General features: G+C 66.3%; 2 protein-coding genes across 9 annotated transcripts; both read right to left on the reverse strand.

Annotated features, from left to right (window-relative positions):
* Positions 1 to 22: 22 nt before the first annotated feature.
* GRN (granulin precursor) lies at positions 23 to 6,495 on the reverse strand. Of its 6 annotated transcripts, none has more exons than XM_051772670.1 (13): positions 6,462 to 6,495; positions 5,088 to 5,191; positions 4,935 to 5,012; positions 4,767 to 4,851; positions 4,585 to 4,688; positions 4,355 to 4,502; positions 4,150 to 4,256; positions 3,220 to 3,334; positions 3,036 to 3,133; positions 2,104 to 2,241; positions 958 to 1,062; positions 277 to 570; positions 23 to 200 (listed from the first exon to the last, which is right to left on the reverse strand). In XM_051772670.1, the coding sequence occupies exons 2-13, from the start codon at positions 5,175 to 5,177 to the stop codon at positions 78 to 80; spliced, it is 1,485 nt and encodes a 494-aa protein (XP_051628630.1). In that variant the 5' UTR covers positions 5,178 to 5,191; positions 6,462 to 6,495; the 3' UTR covers positions 23 to 77. The 6 variants fall into 6 exon arrangements, with proteins under 6 accessions (XP_051628630.1, XP_051628624.1, XP_051628627.1 ...); XM_051772664.1 differs by having other exon boundaries at positions 958 to 1,200; positions 1,999 to 2,241; XM_051772667.1 differs by having other exon boundaries at positions 958 to 1,200; positions 1,999 to 2,241; positions 6,431 to 6,482.
* A 1,910-nt stretch (positions 6,496 to 8,405) lies between these two features.
* TMEM98 (transmembrane protein 98) lies at positions 8,406 to 14,605 on the reverse strand. Of its 3 annotated transcripts, none has more exons than XM_051772671.1 (7): positions 14,476 to 14,605; positions 11,964 to 12,151; positions 11,211 to 11,342; positions 10,929 to 10,962; positions 10,448 to 10,563; positions 9,629 to 9,688; positions 8,406 to 8,669 (listed from the first exon to the last, which is right to left on the reverse strand). In XM_051772671.1, exons 2-7 carry the CDS (start codon positions 12,092 to 12,094, stop codon positions 8,462 to 8,464), a joined length of 681 nt encoding a protein of 226 aa, XP_051628631.1. In that variant the 5' UTR covers positions 12,095 to 12,151; positions 14,476 to 14,605; the 3' UTR covers positions 8,406 to 8,461. The 3 variants fall into 3 exon arrangements, with proteins under 3 accessions (XP_051628631.1, XP_051628632.1, XP_051628633.1); XM_051772672.1 differs by lacking the exon at positions 14,476 to 14,605 and adding an exon at positions 13,119 to 13,225 and having other exon boundaries at positions 11,964 to 12,210; XM_051772673.1 differs by lacking the exon at positions 14,476 to 14,605 and adding an exon at positions 13,119 to 13,250 and having other exon boundaries at positions 8,407 to 8,669.
* Between the last annotated feature and the right edge of the window lie 670 nt (positions 14,606 to 15,275).

Genomic DNA, 15,275 nt, shown 5'->3' on the forward strand with positions numbered 1-15,275 from the left:
CCCACACCAGCACCAGGGGTGGGGTTCCTCCTAGAAACCGTTTATTGGGGTGGAGGCACTCGGGGTGGGGGGGTCCATCAGAGCAGCTCCCTGGCAGGGGGGGAGGGCAGGTCCCAGCGCTGGGGGCTGCACCCCCAGCCCCCCCCCGTGCAGCGGGACCCCGCGGGGCAGCAGCGGCGGCCGTCGGAGCAGCAGGAGCCCTGCGGAGACAAACGGGGTGAGGAGGGGAGGGGGGTGATGCCACCCAGACCCCCACCCTGGTGTCCCCCCACTAACCTGGGCGAAGGGGCAGCACCCCCAGGAGCCCCCCCGGGCCCGGCAGCACCGCTGCCCGCCGCGGCAGGAGCTGGTGGCACCGCAGGGCACGGGGGCACCTGGGTGGGTGCTGGTGGCTCGCAGCGGGGCGGGGGGCACGGGGGGTGCCCAGCGCAGGGGGGAGGGTGCCCCACGGGGGTCTGCAGGTGCTGGAAGCAGCGGGGTGGGCGCCAGCAGCTTCTCGCAGCTCTCGGTGGCCACGTTGCAGGTGTAGCCCCGGGGGCAGCAGTGCTTGTGGTCCCCACAGCAGACGGCCTGGGGGGGACACAGGACAGGCTGGGAGCAGTGGGGGACACAGGTGTCCAGGGGACACAGGTGTCTGGGGGATCCAGGTGTCTGGGTACCCAGGCAGTTGGGCATCTGGGTGCCATCCTCACCCCCCACTCTGTGTGTCCCACTGTACCAGCAGAGCCCCAGGATTGTGCCAAACCCTGTCCCCAAGGTGCCCAAAGAGCCCCCGTGCAGGAGGGTGCAGTGACAAATGTGGCAGTGACAAAGTGTGGGATTCACTGCTCCCCCCAGCTCTGCTTGGCCCCAAAGTCATGCTCTGTCTGAACCCCCCCATTCCATCCCCAGTACCTCGTGCCCTGGGACCCCCACCCCACCCCCGGGACCCCCACACTCCAGGGACGCCCCCCGGACCTGCTCGAGGGGGCAGCAGCCCCAGGTGCCCAGGCTGAGCTGGCAGCACGTGCTCCCGTCGGGGCAGCTCGTCTCCTCGTCACACTTGACGTTCCCTGATGTCACCTGTGCCCCCCGGGGCAGCGCCGGGGTCTTCCTCACCCAGGGCAGGTGGGTGCCCCCCCCCTGCAGGCAGCTGCCCCCCTCGGGGTCGCAGGTGTAGCCCTGGGGGCAGCAGTGCACGTGGTCGGGGCAGCAGACGGCCTGGGGGGCAAAAAGGGGGGGGCTGAGCACAGGGGAGCCCCCCCAGGCACCTCCCAGCTTCATGCTGGGGACCCCCGGGGACAAATGTGCCCCCTCCTGTTTGTTCCTGTTGTCCCCAGTTCCCCCTGAACCAGCCTGGCTTCGTCCTCACTTTGAGGGGGGGGCAGATATGGGGACCCCCTCGTGATGCTTGTCCCTCTCCATGGGACACATGGAGGTCCCTGAGCACCCTTGTGTCCCTGAGCATCCTGGTGGCTCTGTGTCCCTGGATCCCCTCCTGCCACTGGAGCCCCAAACTGGTCCCAGTTAGCACAGAGGGTCTGACTGGGGAGGGCCAGCAAAGGGGCCCACTTTCACCTCCTTCCTCTGGGATGTTGGGGGTGGGAGACTCCTATCACTCCTGGGGGACAGTGGACATCTGTCCTCACCCCACCCAGGGGACAGGGGACATCTGCCCTCATCCTTCAAGGACCAAAGGGACATCTGGCCTTGTCCCTCTCAGCAGGGACAGGAAACATTGGCCTTTGTCCCACCAGGGCAGAGGGGAGCCCCACTCCACCCCACGGGGTAGAGGTGGATCTGTGGGAGGGGACAGGAAGTGGCAGTGTCCTGCTGAATGTCCCCATGTCCCCCATCCATGTGCTCCAGCCACATCCCCCCCTCCAAGGTCATCTCTGGGATCTCTGCACAGCTCAGGTCCCCCCACCCCCCTGGGCACACCACCCCGGCCCCCCACCCCGCTGGAGACCCCAATGTGTCCCTGTCCCCACATGGGGGGTGGGAAGAGCCCCCCCGGACCTTCTCGAGGGGGCAGCAGCCCCAGGTGCCCAGGCTGAGCCGGCAGCACGTGCTCCCGTCAGGGCAGCTCGTCTCCTCGTCACACTTGACGTTCCCCGATGTCACCTGTGCCCCCCGGGGCAGTGCCGGGGTCTTCCTCACCCAGGGCAGGTGGGTGCCCCCCCCCTGCAGGCAGCTGCCCCCCTCGGGGTCGCAGGTGTAGCCCTGGGGGCAGCAGTGCACGTGGTCGGGGCAGCAGACGGCCTGGGGGGCAAAAAGGGGGGGCATGAGCACAGGGGACCCCCCCATGGATCCCCAGGGGACAAATGTGCCCCCTCCTGTCTGTTCCTGCTGTCCCCAGTCCCCTCCTGACCCAGCTATGGGGGACCCCGTCATCACTCCTGAGCCCCCTCCCCCTCAGCGGGACACGGGAAGGTCCCTGAGCATCCCGGGGGTTCATGTCCCTTTGTCACCTCCTGCCCCTGGAGCCCCAAACTGGCCCCAGTTAGCACAGGGGGGCTGACTGGGGGGTGTCAAAGGGACTGGTGTCACCACCACCCCCTTGGGACACTGGTGAGGGGAGCCCTCTGTGTCCTTCCAGGGGACGTCTGCCCTCATCCCACCCAGGGGACAGGGGACATCTGCTTCACCCAGGGGGTGCAGGGGACCCCACCCTGTCCCTCCAGGGGAAACAGGGGACATCTAACCTTGTCCTGGGGGGTGTAGAAGGGATTCCCACCCTTGTCCCTTCCAGGGGGACAGGGGACATCTGCTCTCATCCCACCCAAGGTACAGGGGGCATCTGCCCTCATCCCACCCAGGGGACAGGATCTGCCTGTCCCAGGGGGCACAGGGAACCCCCCACCCTTGTCCCTCCAAGGGGAACAGGGGACATCTCTCCTCATCATACCCAGGGGACATCTGCCTGTCCCAGGGGGCAAAAGGAACCCTCACCTTGTCCCTCCAGGGGGAACAGGGGACATCTCTCCTCATCCTACCCAGGGGACAGGGGACATCTGCCTGTCCCGGGGGGCACAGGAGAACCCCACCCTCTGTACCTGCTCGAGGGGGCAGCACCCCCAGGCCCCCGAGCTGAGCCTGCAGCACGTGTTCCCATCGGGGCAGCTCGTCTCCTCATCACACTTGACCTCACCAGCTGGGGACAGGGGACAGGGGCACACTCAGAGCCGGTGTCCCCTCCCCAGGACAGCACAGGGTGCCCTCGGGAGGGGGGTGTCTCACCTGAGGGCAGTGCTGCCAGGGGCGTGGAGCCCCCTGAGGAGGTGCAGGTGGAGCGGGTCAGGTCACAGGTGGTGCCCTGGGGACAGCAGTGCTGCCTGTCACTGCAGCACACGGCCTGGGGGGAGAGAACAGGGCTGACAGGGACACTGGGGACAGGGGGCCTGCTGGGGGGGGCATGGCATGGGGGGCATGGTACAGAGGGTGCCCAATATGGGGGACGTGGCACGAGGTGCCTGGAGTGGGGTGCCCAATACATGTGCCCAGACTGGGGTGCTCAGCATGGGGTGGCTGGTGTGGGGTGCTCAGCACAGGGTGCCAGGTATGGGGGACATGGCACGGGGTGCTCAGAACAGGGTGCCCAACATGGGGTGCTCAGTATGGGCTGACAGCACAGGGTGCCCAATGTGGGCAGCTGGCATGGGGGGGCCAGTACAGGGTGCTGGGCACGGGGTGATCAGAGTGGGAGTGCCTGGAATTAGGGTATCTGGCATGGGATACTTGTCTGGCCTGGGATGAGGTGACTGGTGGGTGTTGGGTGCCTGGTTTGGGGTGCCTGGTTTGGAGTGCCAGGCACAGGCTGCCTGGTGAGGGGTCCTTATTTTGGGGTGCCTGGTTTGGGGTGTTTGTTACAGGCTGCCCAGTGTGGGGTGCCCAGCACAGGGTGCTTAGTTTGGGGCACCCAGTTTGGGATGCCTATGTGACCAGTTCTTCATTTGGGGTGCCTGGCACGGGGTGTTTGGCACAGGCTGCCCAGCATGGGGTGCCCAGCCCAGACTGCCTGGTTTGGGGTGCTAAGCTGAGTGTGCTCAGAATTGGGGTGCTTGTTTTGGGGTGCCCAGTGAGGGGTGCCTGGTTTGGGGTACCCGGCACAGGAGGTTTGGCACAGGCTGCCCATCATGGGGTACAGCCCAGGGCGGTGCCAGCACTCACGTTCTGCAGGGGACAGCAGCCGTACTCGGATGGGGACAGCTGGCAGCAGGTCGCTCCGTCGGGACACGCCGAGCGGCCCCCGGGACACAGCACCTGGCGCAGCTCCACTGCAGGGGGGGCACACCGTGTCACCAAACCCCATCCCCACCCCTGGGTACCCTCCACGGGGACAGCGAGGGCACCCAGAGAGGGGGACACCCCTTACCTGGGGCGGGGGGCTGGCGCTTCCAGGCGGGGAAGGCCGTGCTCAGGGGGACGTCCCTGTCACCGCTGGGGGACAGGCAGCGCCCGCGGGCCAGGTCACAGGTGGTGGCGTGGGGACAGCAGTGCACCTTGTCTGCACAGCACGAGGCCTGCGGGCACCAGGGACACTCGTCACGGCGGTGGCCTCACATGTCCTCCCCCAGAGTGTCCCCATGTCCCCCCCAGCCGTACCTGGGGCATGGGGCAGCACCCCCAGGCGCCGCTGGCCGTCACACAGCACGTGGCGTCATCGGGACACTCGGACGTTCCGTCGGGACAGGGCACAGCACGGGAGGCTGCAGGGACACGGTGGGGAACCCCATGTCCCTCCTGTCCCCTCCTGTGGCCCCCCATCCCCCCGTGGCCCCCCATACCTGGGTCTGGGATGCAGGACTCCCCGTCAGCGCCGCAGTGGGACCCTTGGGGACAGCAGCGCTGGCCCCCTGCACAGGGGACACTCTGGGGGGACACAAGGGGGTCAGGGAATCCCCAAAAATGTCAGGGAGAGGGGAAAATAGGCACTGGTGGAGGGGGGGTCTCACCTCGGGCAGGGAGCAGCTGGTGCTGGCAGGGCAGGATGAGCCATCCTGGCATCCCACTGCGCTGCGGGCAGGCAGGGCCTGGGGAGGGGGCACGGGGGGGTTATCCCCTGCTGGGGACCCCCCTGTGCTTCCCCCCAAACCCTGCACACTCACCGGGGTGACGGGGCATGGCCCCCCCTCAGGACATGGCAGCTGGGCCCCCACTCCGGCCAGGGCCACCCACAGCAGCACGAGGGTCCTCATGGCTCCGGGGGCACCTGTGGGACCCCCCACAACCTCCTGGACTCAGTTTCCCCTCTCACCGAGCAGGGAAGGGGGAGTGGCTCTGCCCCCCAAACTCTCATTTCTTCTTTCAGCCACGTGTCAGGAAAGCCTCAGCCCTGCCACCTCCCCCAGAGCCCCCACCCCGGGGGACACCTCGGGGTGCTGGGGGAGCACCTCGGGGTGCCGGGGGAGCACCTCGGGGTGCTGGGGGGCCCCCACAGCCAGCGGGGGGGGCACTGCGGTGTCTGGCACCCCAACCGCGGCGGCAGCACCCCGATAACATCTTCCTGCGGTGCAGGATGGGCCCCCCCGCTGCCCCACCCCCCCTTCCCACTTCCACTATCACTTTCACTTCCCTTTCCCCGCGCGGTCACACCCCTTCCCCCCCCCAAGGTGTGTCACGGGGGGATGCCTGAGCCCCACGGTGGAGGGGTGATGCCTCCCACTCAGTGGGGGCCCCTGGGTGTCACTGCACGACCTTCCCCCCACCGCTGGACCCCCCAGGGCAGGGCTGGGCTGTCCCCAACCCCCCACTGCACCGGACCAGTGCTCCCAGTGCCCCCCCATGACTCCCAGTGCCCCCCCATGACTCCCAGAGCACCCCGTGACTCCCAGTGCCCCAAGGGACTCCCAGTGCCCCAAGGGACTCCCAGTGCTCCCAGTACCTCCCAGCGCTCCCCCGGGACTCCCAGCGCTCCCCTCCCCCGCATCACTCCCGGGGAATCCCAGTCTCCCGTGACTTCCAGCGGCTCCCAACGTTCCCAGCCCCGCCAGTACCTCCCAGTGGCCCCCGTGACTCTTAGGAACCTCCCAGTATCCCCAGAACCTCCCAGGGATCCCGGCACCTCCCAGTGGCTCCCGTGACTCCCAGTTCCTCGCAGTACCTTTCAGTGCCTGCCAGCGCCTCCCCACTGACTCCGTGACTCCCAGTACCTCTGGGTGCTCCCAGTTCCTCCCAGTGCCCCCCGAGATTCCCAGTGCCCCTCGAGACTCCCAGTGCCTCCCAGCTGCCCCCCTGATCCCCAGTGCCTCTCGCTGATCCTAGTTCCTCCCAGTACATCCCAGCGATCCCAGCTCCTTCCAGTTCTCCCAGCACCTCCCAGTGCCCCCGCGACCCCCAGTGCCGCCCCAGTACCTCCCAGTTCCTCCCAGTTCTCCCAGTGCCTCTCAGTGTCCCCCGAGACCTCCAGTTCCTCCCACTGCTCCCAGCACCTCCCAGTGCCCCCCAGTACCTCCCAGCGCTCCCAGTCCCCCCGCCCGTACCCGCTCCCGGTCCCGGCCGCAAGCCCCACCCCCCGCTGGCACCAAGCCCCGCCCCTCGCCCCTCATTGGTCACCGTACTCGTCCGCCCCGCTTCCATTGGCCAACTCGAGCGAGGGGGCGGGGCAGAGCGGCCTCCTCACGCTGACCCTCACCCCTGTCATGTGACGCCGCGATCACGTGACCGCAGCCCCCCCCCTCCTGCCCGGGCATTTCGTGCCATGAGTTGGGGCGGCCTCGGCCCGGGAGTGGGGGCTGGACCGCCGAGACCGACCCTGTGCGGGGCACAGACCCTTCTGCGCGAGCACACAGGCCCCTCTGCCCGCGGTGCTGAGCCCCCCGAACCGGGACCCCTCTCCGCAGCACAGGCCCCTCTGCCCGCGGTCCCGAGCCCCCCGAGCCCAGATCCCCCTCCTGGGGCACAAACCTCTCCGCCCGTTGTACTGAGCCCCCCGAACCGGCCCCCCTGTCTGGGGCAGGGACCCCTCTGTGAGGGGGCACAGACTCCTCTGCCCGCGGCCCTGAGCCCCCTGAGACCGGCCCCCCCCTGCCGGGGACGGGAACCCCTGTCTGGGGCACAGCCCCCACCCTGCTCGGGACAGACCCCTCTGCCCGGGGCCCCTCTGTCCGGACGCAGAGCCCCCTCCTGGGGCATGGACCCTCTCTGCCCAGGGCACAGACCCCCCTGTCCAGGGTAAGGACCCCCAGCCCAGGGCATGGGGTCTCACCCCTCGCTGCTGCTGAGCCCTGAAGGCACCTCCGGGGCTCACTCCTGGGGCTGGCAGCACTCCCACGGCCCCCCCCAAATCCTTCCTAAACCCCTCAAACTTCCCTCAGCCCCCACAACTCCCCCAAATCCTCCACAACCCCCTCCAGCCATTCCACTCTCCCCAAAGTCCCTCTAAGACCCCCTCCATACACCTTCCCAAACTCTCCCTCCCTCTCCAACCCCCAAATCCCCGGAAAAAAACCCCTCCAACCACCCAATCCCCCCTCCACACTCCATTACAAGCCCTCCCAAACCCTCCCTAAACTCCCAATGTCCCCCTTCAAATGCACCTGCAACCCCCCTAAAAACCTTCCCCAAACTACCTCTAACCTTCTTGGCCCCCCAAATCTCCTCTACACCCCCCAACCCCCCTCCGCACTCCCTTCCAACCCCCTCCCAAACCTTCCTTAAACTCCCGCCCCCCTTCAGCCCCCCTCAAGGCTCCTGCAAAGGCCCCTGAAACTCCCCAAACCACCTCCAACCGTCCCAAACCAACCAACCATCCCAACCCAAATCCCCTCTGAATCCCCCTCCACAAAGCCTCCCAAACTCTCCCTCCCCCTCAAACCCCCCAAATCCCCTGCAAACCCCCCTGCAGCCCCCCCAAACCCCCTCCACACTCCTTTCCAAGCCCTCTCAAACCTCCCCTAAACTCCCAATGTCCCCCTTCAAACCTCCCCGCAAACCACCTCCAACTACCTCAACCCCCCCCAAATCCCCTCTAAACCCCCCAACCCCCCTCCACACCCCCAACCTCTCCCCCAAGTCCCCTCTACACCCCCAACCTCCCCCCCAAACCCCCTCCACACTCCCTCCCAAACCTTCCCTAAACTCCCCATGCTCCCTTCAAACCTCCCCCCAAACCACCTCAAACTATCTCACCCCTCCCAAATCCCCTCTAAACCCAGGCCCCCTCCGCACCCCCAACCTCCCCCCCAACTTCCCCCCCAGACCCCCTCCACACGCCCAACCTCCCCCCAAACCCTCTCCACACTCCCTCCCAAGCCCTCCCAAACCTTCCCTAAACTCCCCATGTCTCCCTTCAAACCTCCCCCCAAACCACCTCTGACCATCTCAACTCCCCAAATCCCCTCTAAACCCCCCTCCACACCCCCAACCTCCCCCCCAACCCCTCCCAGACACCCCCCCGCCCCTCCAGACACATCACCGGCCCATGCCCAGATCCCCCCTCACTGGGGGGGTTGCACAGGTCCTTTATTGGGGGCGGGGGGTCTCAGATGGCCGACTGCTCCTGCCGGCCGTGCTCGGGGGGGCCGGGGGGCCGCTCGGTCTCGGTGGCCATGGCAGCCTGGCGCAGCACGGCCATGTGCTCCTCGGCCGCCGCCAGCGACCGCTCGACCCAGGTGCGGGCGCTGGGCTGGCGGCAGGCGCTGCGTGTCACCAGCACCAGGTGGCTCACGGACAGCAGCAGCGCCGCGGCCCTGCGGGGGACACGGGGATGGTCACCTGCCCGGTCACCGCCCTGGTGACCCCCGTCACCTTCCCGGTCACCTCCGTCACCTCCCTGGTCACCTCCCTGATGACCTCCTTGGTCGCTTCTGTCACCTCCTTGGTCACTTCTGTCACCTCCCTCATCACCTCTGTCAACCTCCCTACTCACCTCTGTTGCCTCCCTGGTCACCTCGCTGGGTCACCACCCTCACATTCCTGGTCACCTTTCTTGTCACCTCCCTGGCCACCTCCCTCATCACCTCTGTCAACCTCTCGTGTCACCTCCCTGGTCACCTCCGTCGCCTCCCTGGTCACTTCTGTCACCTCCCTCATCAGCTCTGTCACCTCCCTAGTCGCCACCCTCACCTTCACCTTTCTTGTCACCTCCCTGGTCACCTCCCTGGTCACCTCTATCAACCTCTCATGTCACCTCCCTGGCCACCTCTCTGCCCCGTGGTGGCTTCGTCACCCAGTGCGTGGCCCCAGCCTCAGTTTGCCCATCTCTGGTGACCCGTGGGAGAACCTGTGGGAACGGCCTGAAGTGCCAGGGAAGGTTCTGAGGGGCTTTGTAGAGGGTCAGGTTGGATCTCAGGGAAAGGTTCTTCCCCCAGAGGGTGGTTGGGCACTGCCCAGGCTCCCCAGGGCAGTGGGCACAGCCCCAAGGCTGCCAGAGCTCCAGGAGGGTTTGGACAATGCTCTGAGGGACAGGGGGGGATTGTTGGGGTGTCTGTGCAGGGCCAGGGGTTGGATTTGATGATTCTTGTGGGTCCCTCCCAGCTCAGCGTATTCTGTGCCCTGCACCATGGGCTCATACCAAGGGCCCTTCCCGTCCTGCTGGGTCATCTGTGGGTGTCCCCAGTGGTGTGGCATGGGGTGGAACTGATCTGTGTTACCACCCAGGGTGTCTCCCCAGCCCCAGGAATGCCCCCGCCCCTCCTGCTGGTGTCACCTGGCGTCCAGCAGTTTGGGGTCCAGCGGTGGGTACATGGATCTCACCACGTCGTCCACCCTGCGGCGGGGACGGCGTTAACCCCGGGGGACACTGTGGTGACACCATCCACCACACCCTTCCCAATTCTCAGGAACCACCTTGGAGCCTCCTGGGAGACCTGGGACCCTCCTCAGAGTCCCAGGAACCCTCTCAGGGACCCAGGAACATTCCAGAGCCCCGAGACCCTCCTGACCCCCAGGACCTCCTCCCAGAGTCTCAAAACAACCCTTGAGCCCCAGGACCCCTTCCCAGAGCCCCAGGACCTCTCCCAGAGCCTTGGGACCTTCCTGACCCCCAGGACTTACCCCTAGAGCCCCAAAAGTAACCCAGAATCCAAGGACACCCCCAGAGTCCCAGGGTCCCGCCCTGTGCCCCAGGAACCCTCCCAGAGACCCAGGACCTCCCTTTGAGCCCTGGGACCCTCCCGACCCCCAGGACTTCCCCCCAGAGCCCCCCGAATAACCCCCGAGTCCAGGGACAGCCTCTCCAGAGTCCTAGGGTCCCCCCCAGAGCCCCAGGACTGCCTCTGGAGACCCAGGACCCTCCTGAGCTCCAGGACCTCCTCTCATAGCCCTGGGAAACCCGTAATGCCCCTCTCCAGAGCCCTGGGACACCCCCTGAGCCCCAGGGACCCCTCCAGAGCCCCTGAATCTCCCCCTCCCAAATCCCTGCAGACCCTCCAGAGCACTGGGGTCTCCCCCTCGAGCCCCTGGACCCTCACCTCCCAAAACCCCAGGGACCCCCAGAACCCTGGGACCCCCCAGAGCCCCCCATCACCTGGGGCTGATGCGCTTGGCCACCACGATGATGTCACCCAGGCTGGCAGGGGACTTCACGCGGCCACCCGAGCCCATGGTCATGGCCACCAGCTTCTCTGTCAGCGTGTGACAGATCTGGGGACAGCAGGGTCACCATTGCCACCACTGCCACCGGTACCATCAGTGCCAACCACCAGCACCACCACTGCCACCAGTGCCACTCACCACTGGCACCAGTGTCACCTTGGCCACCAGTTCCACCGGTACCACCAGTGCCACCCACCATTGCCACCATCACCACCAGTGCCACTGGTGTCACCATCACCCTCAGTGTCACTGGTACCCCCACTGCCACACTGCCACCAGTGCCACCATCACCACCAGTGCTTCTGTTGTCACCACTGCCACTGGTGCCACCATCAGCAGCAGTGTCACTGGTACCTCCAGTGCCACCCACCACCACCACCAGTACCACCAGTGCCACCATCGCCCTGTCTCACCTTCAGGATGGCGATGCAGTGGGACACCAGACCCCTGTGGAGAGGGAGGAGGGTGTGAACCCAGGTGTGTGTGTCCCCCTGCTCCATCCTTGTCCCCTCTCTCCCACCAGCCCCACACCCCGTGTCCCCCAGACCCGTGGGGACATTCCCACCCTGAGACCACCTTGAGGACCATCCCCATGCCTTGGTGACCCCCAAAGCTGCCACCTGCATCCCAAGGTGGGGGGTTGGCACTGCACAGGGGTCCCTGGTACTGGGGGGACACAGGGGACACACACTCACGAGGCGTCCTCGACCCAGTCCTCATTCTCCAGGATGGCCTCGATGTGGGGGTTGGTGATGACCACGTCGTCCAGCTCCAGCTCCGAGGGCTCCGACGGCGTCTCCGAGGTCCCCATCAGGTCCACGATGGGTCTGTTGGGGACATGGGGGACATCCATGGGGACAAGGCCACCTCCTCGGGCTGCCCCATGGCCCTGATGATGCTGGACATGTCCCCAGCTTCATCCCCCTGATAATGGTGAACAAGTCCCAAACTTCTTCCCTCTGATGATGCTGGACACGTCCCCTGCACTGTCCCCCTGATGACAGTGGACGTGTCCCCATCTTTGCCCCGCTGATGATGGTGAACATGTCCCCATCTTTGTCCCCCTGCTGATGCTGTGCACCTCCTCCTCATCATCCCTGTAATGACAGTGAACACGTTCCCAGCTTTGTGCTCCTGATGATTATGGACGTGTCCCCAGCTTTATCCCTTTGATGATGCTGGCCATGTCCCCTTCGTTGTCCCCCTGATGATGCTGGATGTGTCCTCAGCTTCATCCCCACAATGACAGGGGATGTCATTGTCCCCATGGTGATGCCGGACACGTCTCCTGCATCGTCCCTCCCCCCCGTGACAGAGGACACGTCCCCTCCATCATCCCCCGATGACCTGTCCCTGACACTGTCCCCTTGATGTTGCTGGATGTATCCCCAGCCCCTGTCCCCAGCCCGTGGGGCCCGCTGAGGTCCCTCCCTGGCGCTGTCACTCACTTGGTGTCGTAGTGGTGGCGCAGGTCCTTGGGGTGGCAGTACCTCTGCCTGCACACCACCACCAGTGCCACGAAGGACGCCAGGAAGATGGTGGCCAGCACCCCGATGGCCACGATGACCACGGTCTCCATGGCTGGGGAGGGGCCAGGGGGGCTCAGGCATCCGGGGCCATCCCAGCACGGCGAGGTCTGCGGTGACAGGGGTGACAGGGAGGGTTGGAACCCCATGGATGTTCTCCTGTCCTTCCCTGCACCCCAAAATGCCCGGTTAGGACCTGGTGTCACTCCCTGATGGATCCTGGGGTCCTTCCAGAGGCAGTGTCACCTGGGGGGGCTGGGGTGACGCTGGGTGTGGGGTGGAGCAAGATTTGGTCACGGGATGTGGGGGACTGCCCCCATCCCATCACCATGGCCATGGGGACATGGGGCAGGGACTGGGGTCAGGAGAGCAAGGCCTGGGCTATGGGGGGCTGTGGGGACCCCCAGAGAGTGTCCTTATGGGGACCCCCCAGAGCCCCACCCCTCTGGGGCTATGGGGACCCCAAGAGCCCAGTCCCTATGGGCAATGGGGACCCCCAGAGCCTGACCCCTATGAAGACCCCAGGAGCTCTTCCCTATGAGGTCATGGAGACCCCAGAGGCTGATCCCTATGGGGACCCCCAGAGTCTCACTCCTATGGGATCATGGGAACCTCCAGAGACTTGTCCCTATGAGGCCATGGGGACCCGCAGAGTCCTGTCCCTATGGGGCCACATGGACTAAGGAGACCCCCCCAATCCTGATCCCAGTGAGGACCCCCAGCATCCTGTCTCTAAGGAGACCCCTCTATTCCTATTCCTATGGGGCCATGGGGACCTCCAGAGCCCCGTCTCTATGGGGACCCCCTGATCCCAATCCCAATGGGCCCCCACTGCAGCAGCAGGGCCTCTGTGTGCCCATGGACACAGGACACTGGCTGTGCCAGGCCCAGGGGACCCTGTGTCCCCACACAGACACAGGACACTGGCTGTGCCAGGCCCAGGGGACCCCGTGTCCCCACACAGACACACCTGGGGTCCCTGTCGGGTGCCCACCCTGTGTGGGGGACACCCCCACCACCCATCCTACCCATGCCACGGGCTGGGGGGGCTCCATCCCTGATCCCTGCCCTCCCTACCTGCTGTGCCAGCCGGGAGGAGGCCCCGCCGGGACGGGACGGGGACACACGGGGACGGTGCCACTTCCGTGTGCAAACACCGCCAGCACCGACCTTTACACCCTGGCCAGCGCCTGGGCCCCCACACGGGGGGGGCAGGGGGGGCTCCCCAAACCCTCCAGCCCCTCTCCCCACTGCGTCCTCCCGCCCACTTCCCCCCCACCCCTTAAATCCCACTGAATTTTAAGCCAGGTTTAGGGATTTGTCTTAAATTTGCACTTGTCCCCGTGCCCCCCCACCCAGGGCTGGGGACAGCAGGGGGGCACACGCGGTGGCACTGCCCCCCCCCCCCCCCCCGCCACTTTCTCATGAGATTAAAGCCTTAAGAGGGATTTTGGCTGCCAAAGCTGGTTTTTGCTGTAACCCCCTGGTGCCTGGTCCTGGGGGTGTCACCAGCTCCCCCCCAGCCCTGGGGTGGTTCCCCAGTTCCCCTTCCAGCCCCGGGAGGGGGTTCCTTGCTGGGCTGGAGTGGGATCCTGCCTGTGCAGCAGGGATGGGGGATGTGGCACCAAGGGGAAAAGGAAGGTCTGGGGGGCCCTGTGAGGGGGGTGTGGCAGTCGGGGGGGTCCTGTGGGGATGTGGGAGGGGGATCTGCTGCTGCTGCAGGGGTCTGGAGGGTCTCTGTGAGGGTCTGGGGCGGGTGGTTGCTGCTGGGAGGGTCTGGGGGGGGCCCTGCGAGGGTTTGGGGAGGGGAAGTGTGAGCTGTTCTGGGGGTCCTGGGGGGTTCTTGCGAGGATCTGGGAAGGGGGCTTTGCTGCAGGGGGAGTCCGGGGGGGTCCCTGTGAGGGTCTGGGGGAGGCGGTTGCTGCTGGAAGGGTCCGGGGGGGTGGGTGGAGGTTGAGCTGTTGGGAGGTGCTGGGGGGGTTCACGTGAGGATCTGGGAGGGGGGGATTTGCTGCAGTGGGGTCCAGGGGGTCCTGTGAGGGTCTTGGGCGGCGGTCGCTGCTGTAGGGCGGGATCTGGGGGGGTCGCTGCTGGTGGTTCCAAGCGGTTCCCGGTCCCGCACAGCCCCGATTTGGGGGTGGGAGGGGGCGCAGGGGGCTGGGGGGTCCCGCCTGGCCCTGGGGGGTCACTGCGGGGGTCCAGAGGCGGGGGGGAGGGGGTGATGGGAACTCTGGGAGGAAGGGGGTCCCGCACGGCTCTATGGGGGGGGTCAGCCCCAGGGGTCCCCTATATCGCCAGGGCTCTTAGGGGGAGGAGCAGGGGGATGGCCGGGGGTCCCGGGAGGGGGGTCGCCCCTGGGCCCCCTTCCGCCTCCCTCGGCGGGTCCCTGCGACCCTCCCGGGCCCCCCCGGTCCGTCCCAGCCCCCCCCCGCACCTGGAGCCGCTCCGCGGAGGCCGCGAACAAGATGGAGCCGGGCGGGGGGCGCGGAGCGGGGCCGGGAACGGGGTGGGATCGGGATGGGAGCGGGGAGGGAGCACAGAGGGAGCGGGGTGGGATCGGGATGGGAGCGGGGACCGGCCGGGCTCTGCCCCCGGCACCGCCCCCGCCCGCCCCGAGGGGGCCCGGGGAGTCCCGTGAGGCTCCCAAAGTTCCTAAAGTGTGCCTGCTGCATCCCAGAGTGTCCCAAAAGTTCCCCTGCTGCATCCCAAAGTGTCTCAAAGTGTCCCTAGTGCATCCCTTACTGTTTCAAAGTGTCCCAACCTCCCACACTGCATCCCTGAATCATCCCCTCGTGTCCCCACAGTGGCCTCACTGCATCCCAAAGCGGCTCCAACCCAACAGTTGTCCCCATTACATCCCCACATATCCCCACCGTACCCCAAAGTGCCCTTGCTGTGTCCCCAAGTGTTCCCTCTGTGCTCCAGCCACCCCTGCCATGTCCCAAACCCCTGCCATGTGCTCAGCTGTCCTTGTTGTGTCCCCAAGTGTCACCCCTGTGTCCTCAACCATCCTCCTTGTGTCCCTGCCATGTCCCAAAGCACTTCAGTCGTGTCTCTTGCTGTCCCTTTTGCATCCCACATGGTCCTGGTTGTGTCCCAAATCGTCCCCATCATGACCCAAAGTGTTCCCACTCCAAGTGGGTGGCTCTGGGTAATGGGAACTCACGTCCCATGATGGTTCTCATCACCTGTCCCCACTGCCTGTGGTGACACTTCTGGTGACATGGGATTTGG

This window comes from Manacus candei, unplaced genomic scaffold, assembly GCF_025592945.1.
Source record: "Manacus candei isolate 608988 ecotype Guabito, Panama unplaced genomic scaffold, ASM2559294v1 h1tg000158l, whole genome shotgun sequence".
Classification (NCBI taxonomy): Eukaryota; Metazoa; Chordata; class Aves; order Passeriformes; family Pipridae; genus Manacus; species Manacus candei.

Excerpts from the sequence above, each read along its gene's own strand:
- GRN (XM_051772664.1), bottom strand. The coding sequence starts at position 5,177 with ATGAGGACCCTCGTGCTGCTGTGGGTGGCCCTGGCCGGAGTGGGGGCC. Across the intron at positions 4,852-4,934 it reads CCAGCTGCTCCCTGCCCGAG|AGTGTCCCCTGTGCAGGGGG; the intron begins GTGAGACCCCCC and ends GTGTCCCCCCAG. Across the intron at positions 3,134-3,219 it reads CCTGGCAGCACTGCCCTCAG|CTGGTGAGGTCAAGTGTGAT; the intron begins GTGAGACACCCC and ends CCCTGTCCCCAG.
- TMEM98 (XM_051772672.1), bottom strand. The coding sequence starts at position 12,190 with ATGGGGTTCCAACCCTCCCTGTCACCCCTGTCACCGCAGACCTCGCCG. Across the intron at positions 10,963-11,210 it reads GACTGGGTCGAGGACGCCTC|GGGTCTGGTGTCCCACTGCA; the intron begins GTGAGTGTGTGT and ends CCCTCTCCACAG. Across the intron at positions 10,564-10,928 it reads ACTGCATCGCCATCCTGAAG|ATCTGTCACACGCTGACAGA; the intron begins GTGAGACAGGGC and ends TGCTGTCCCCAG.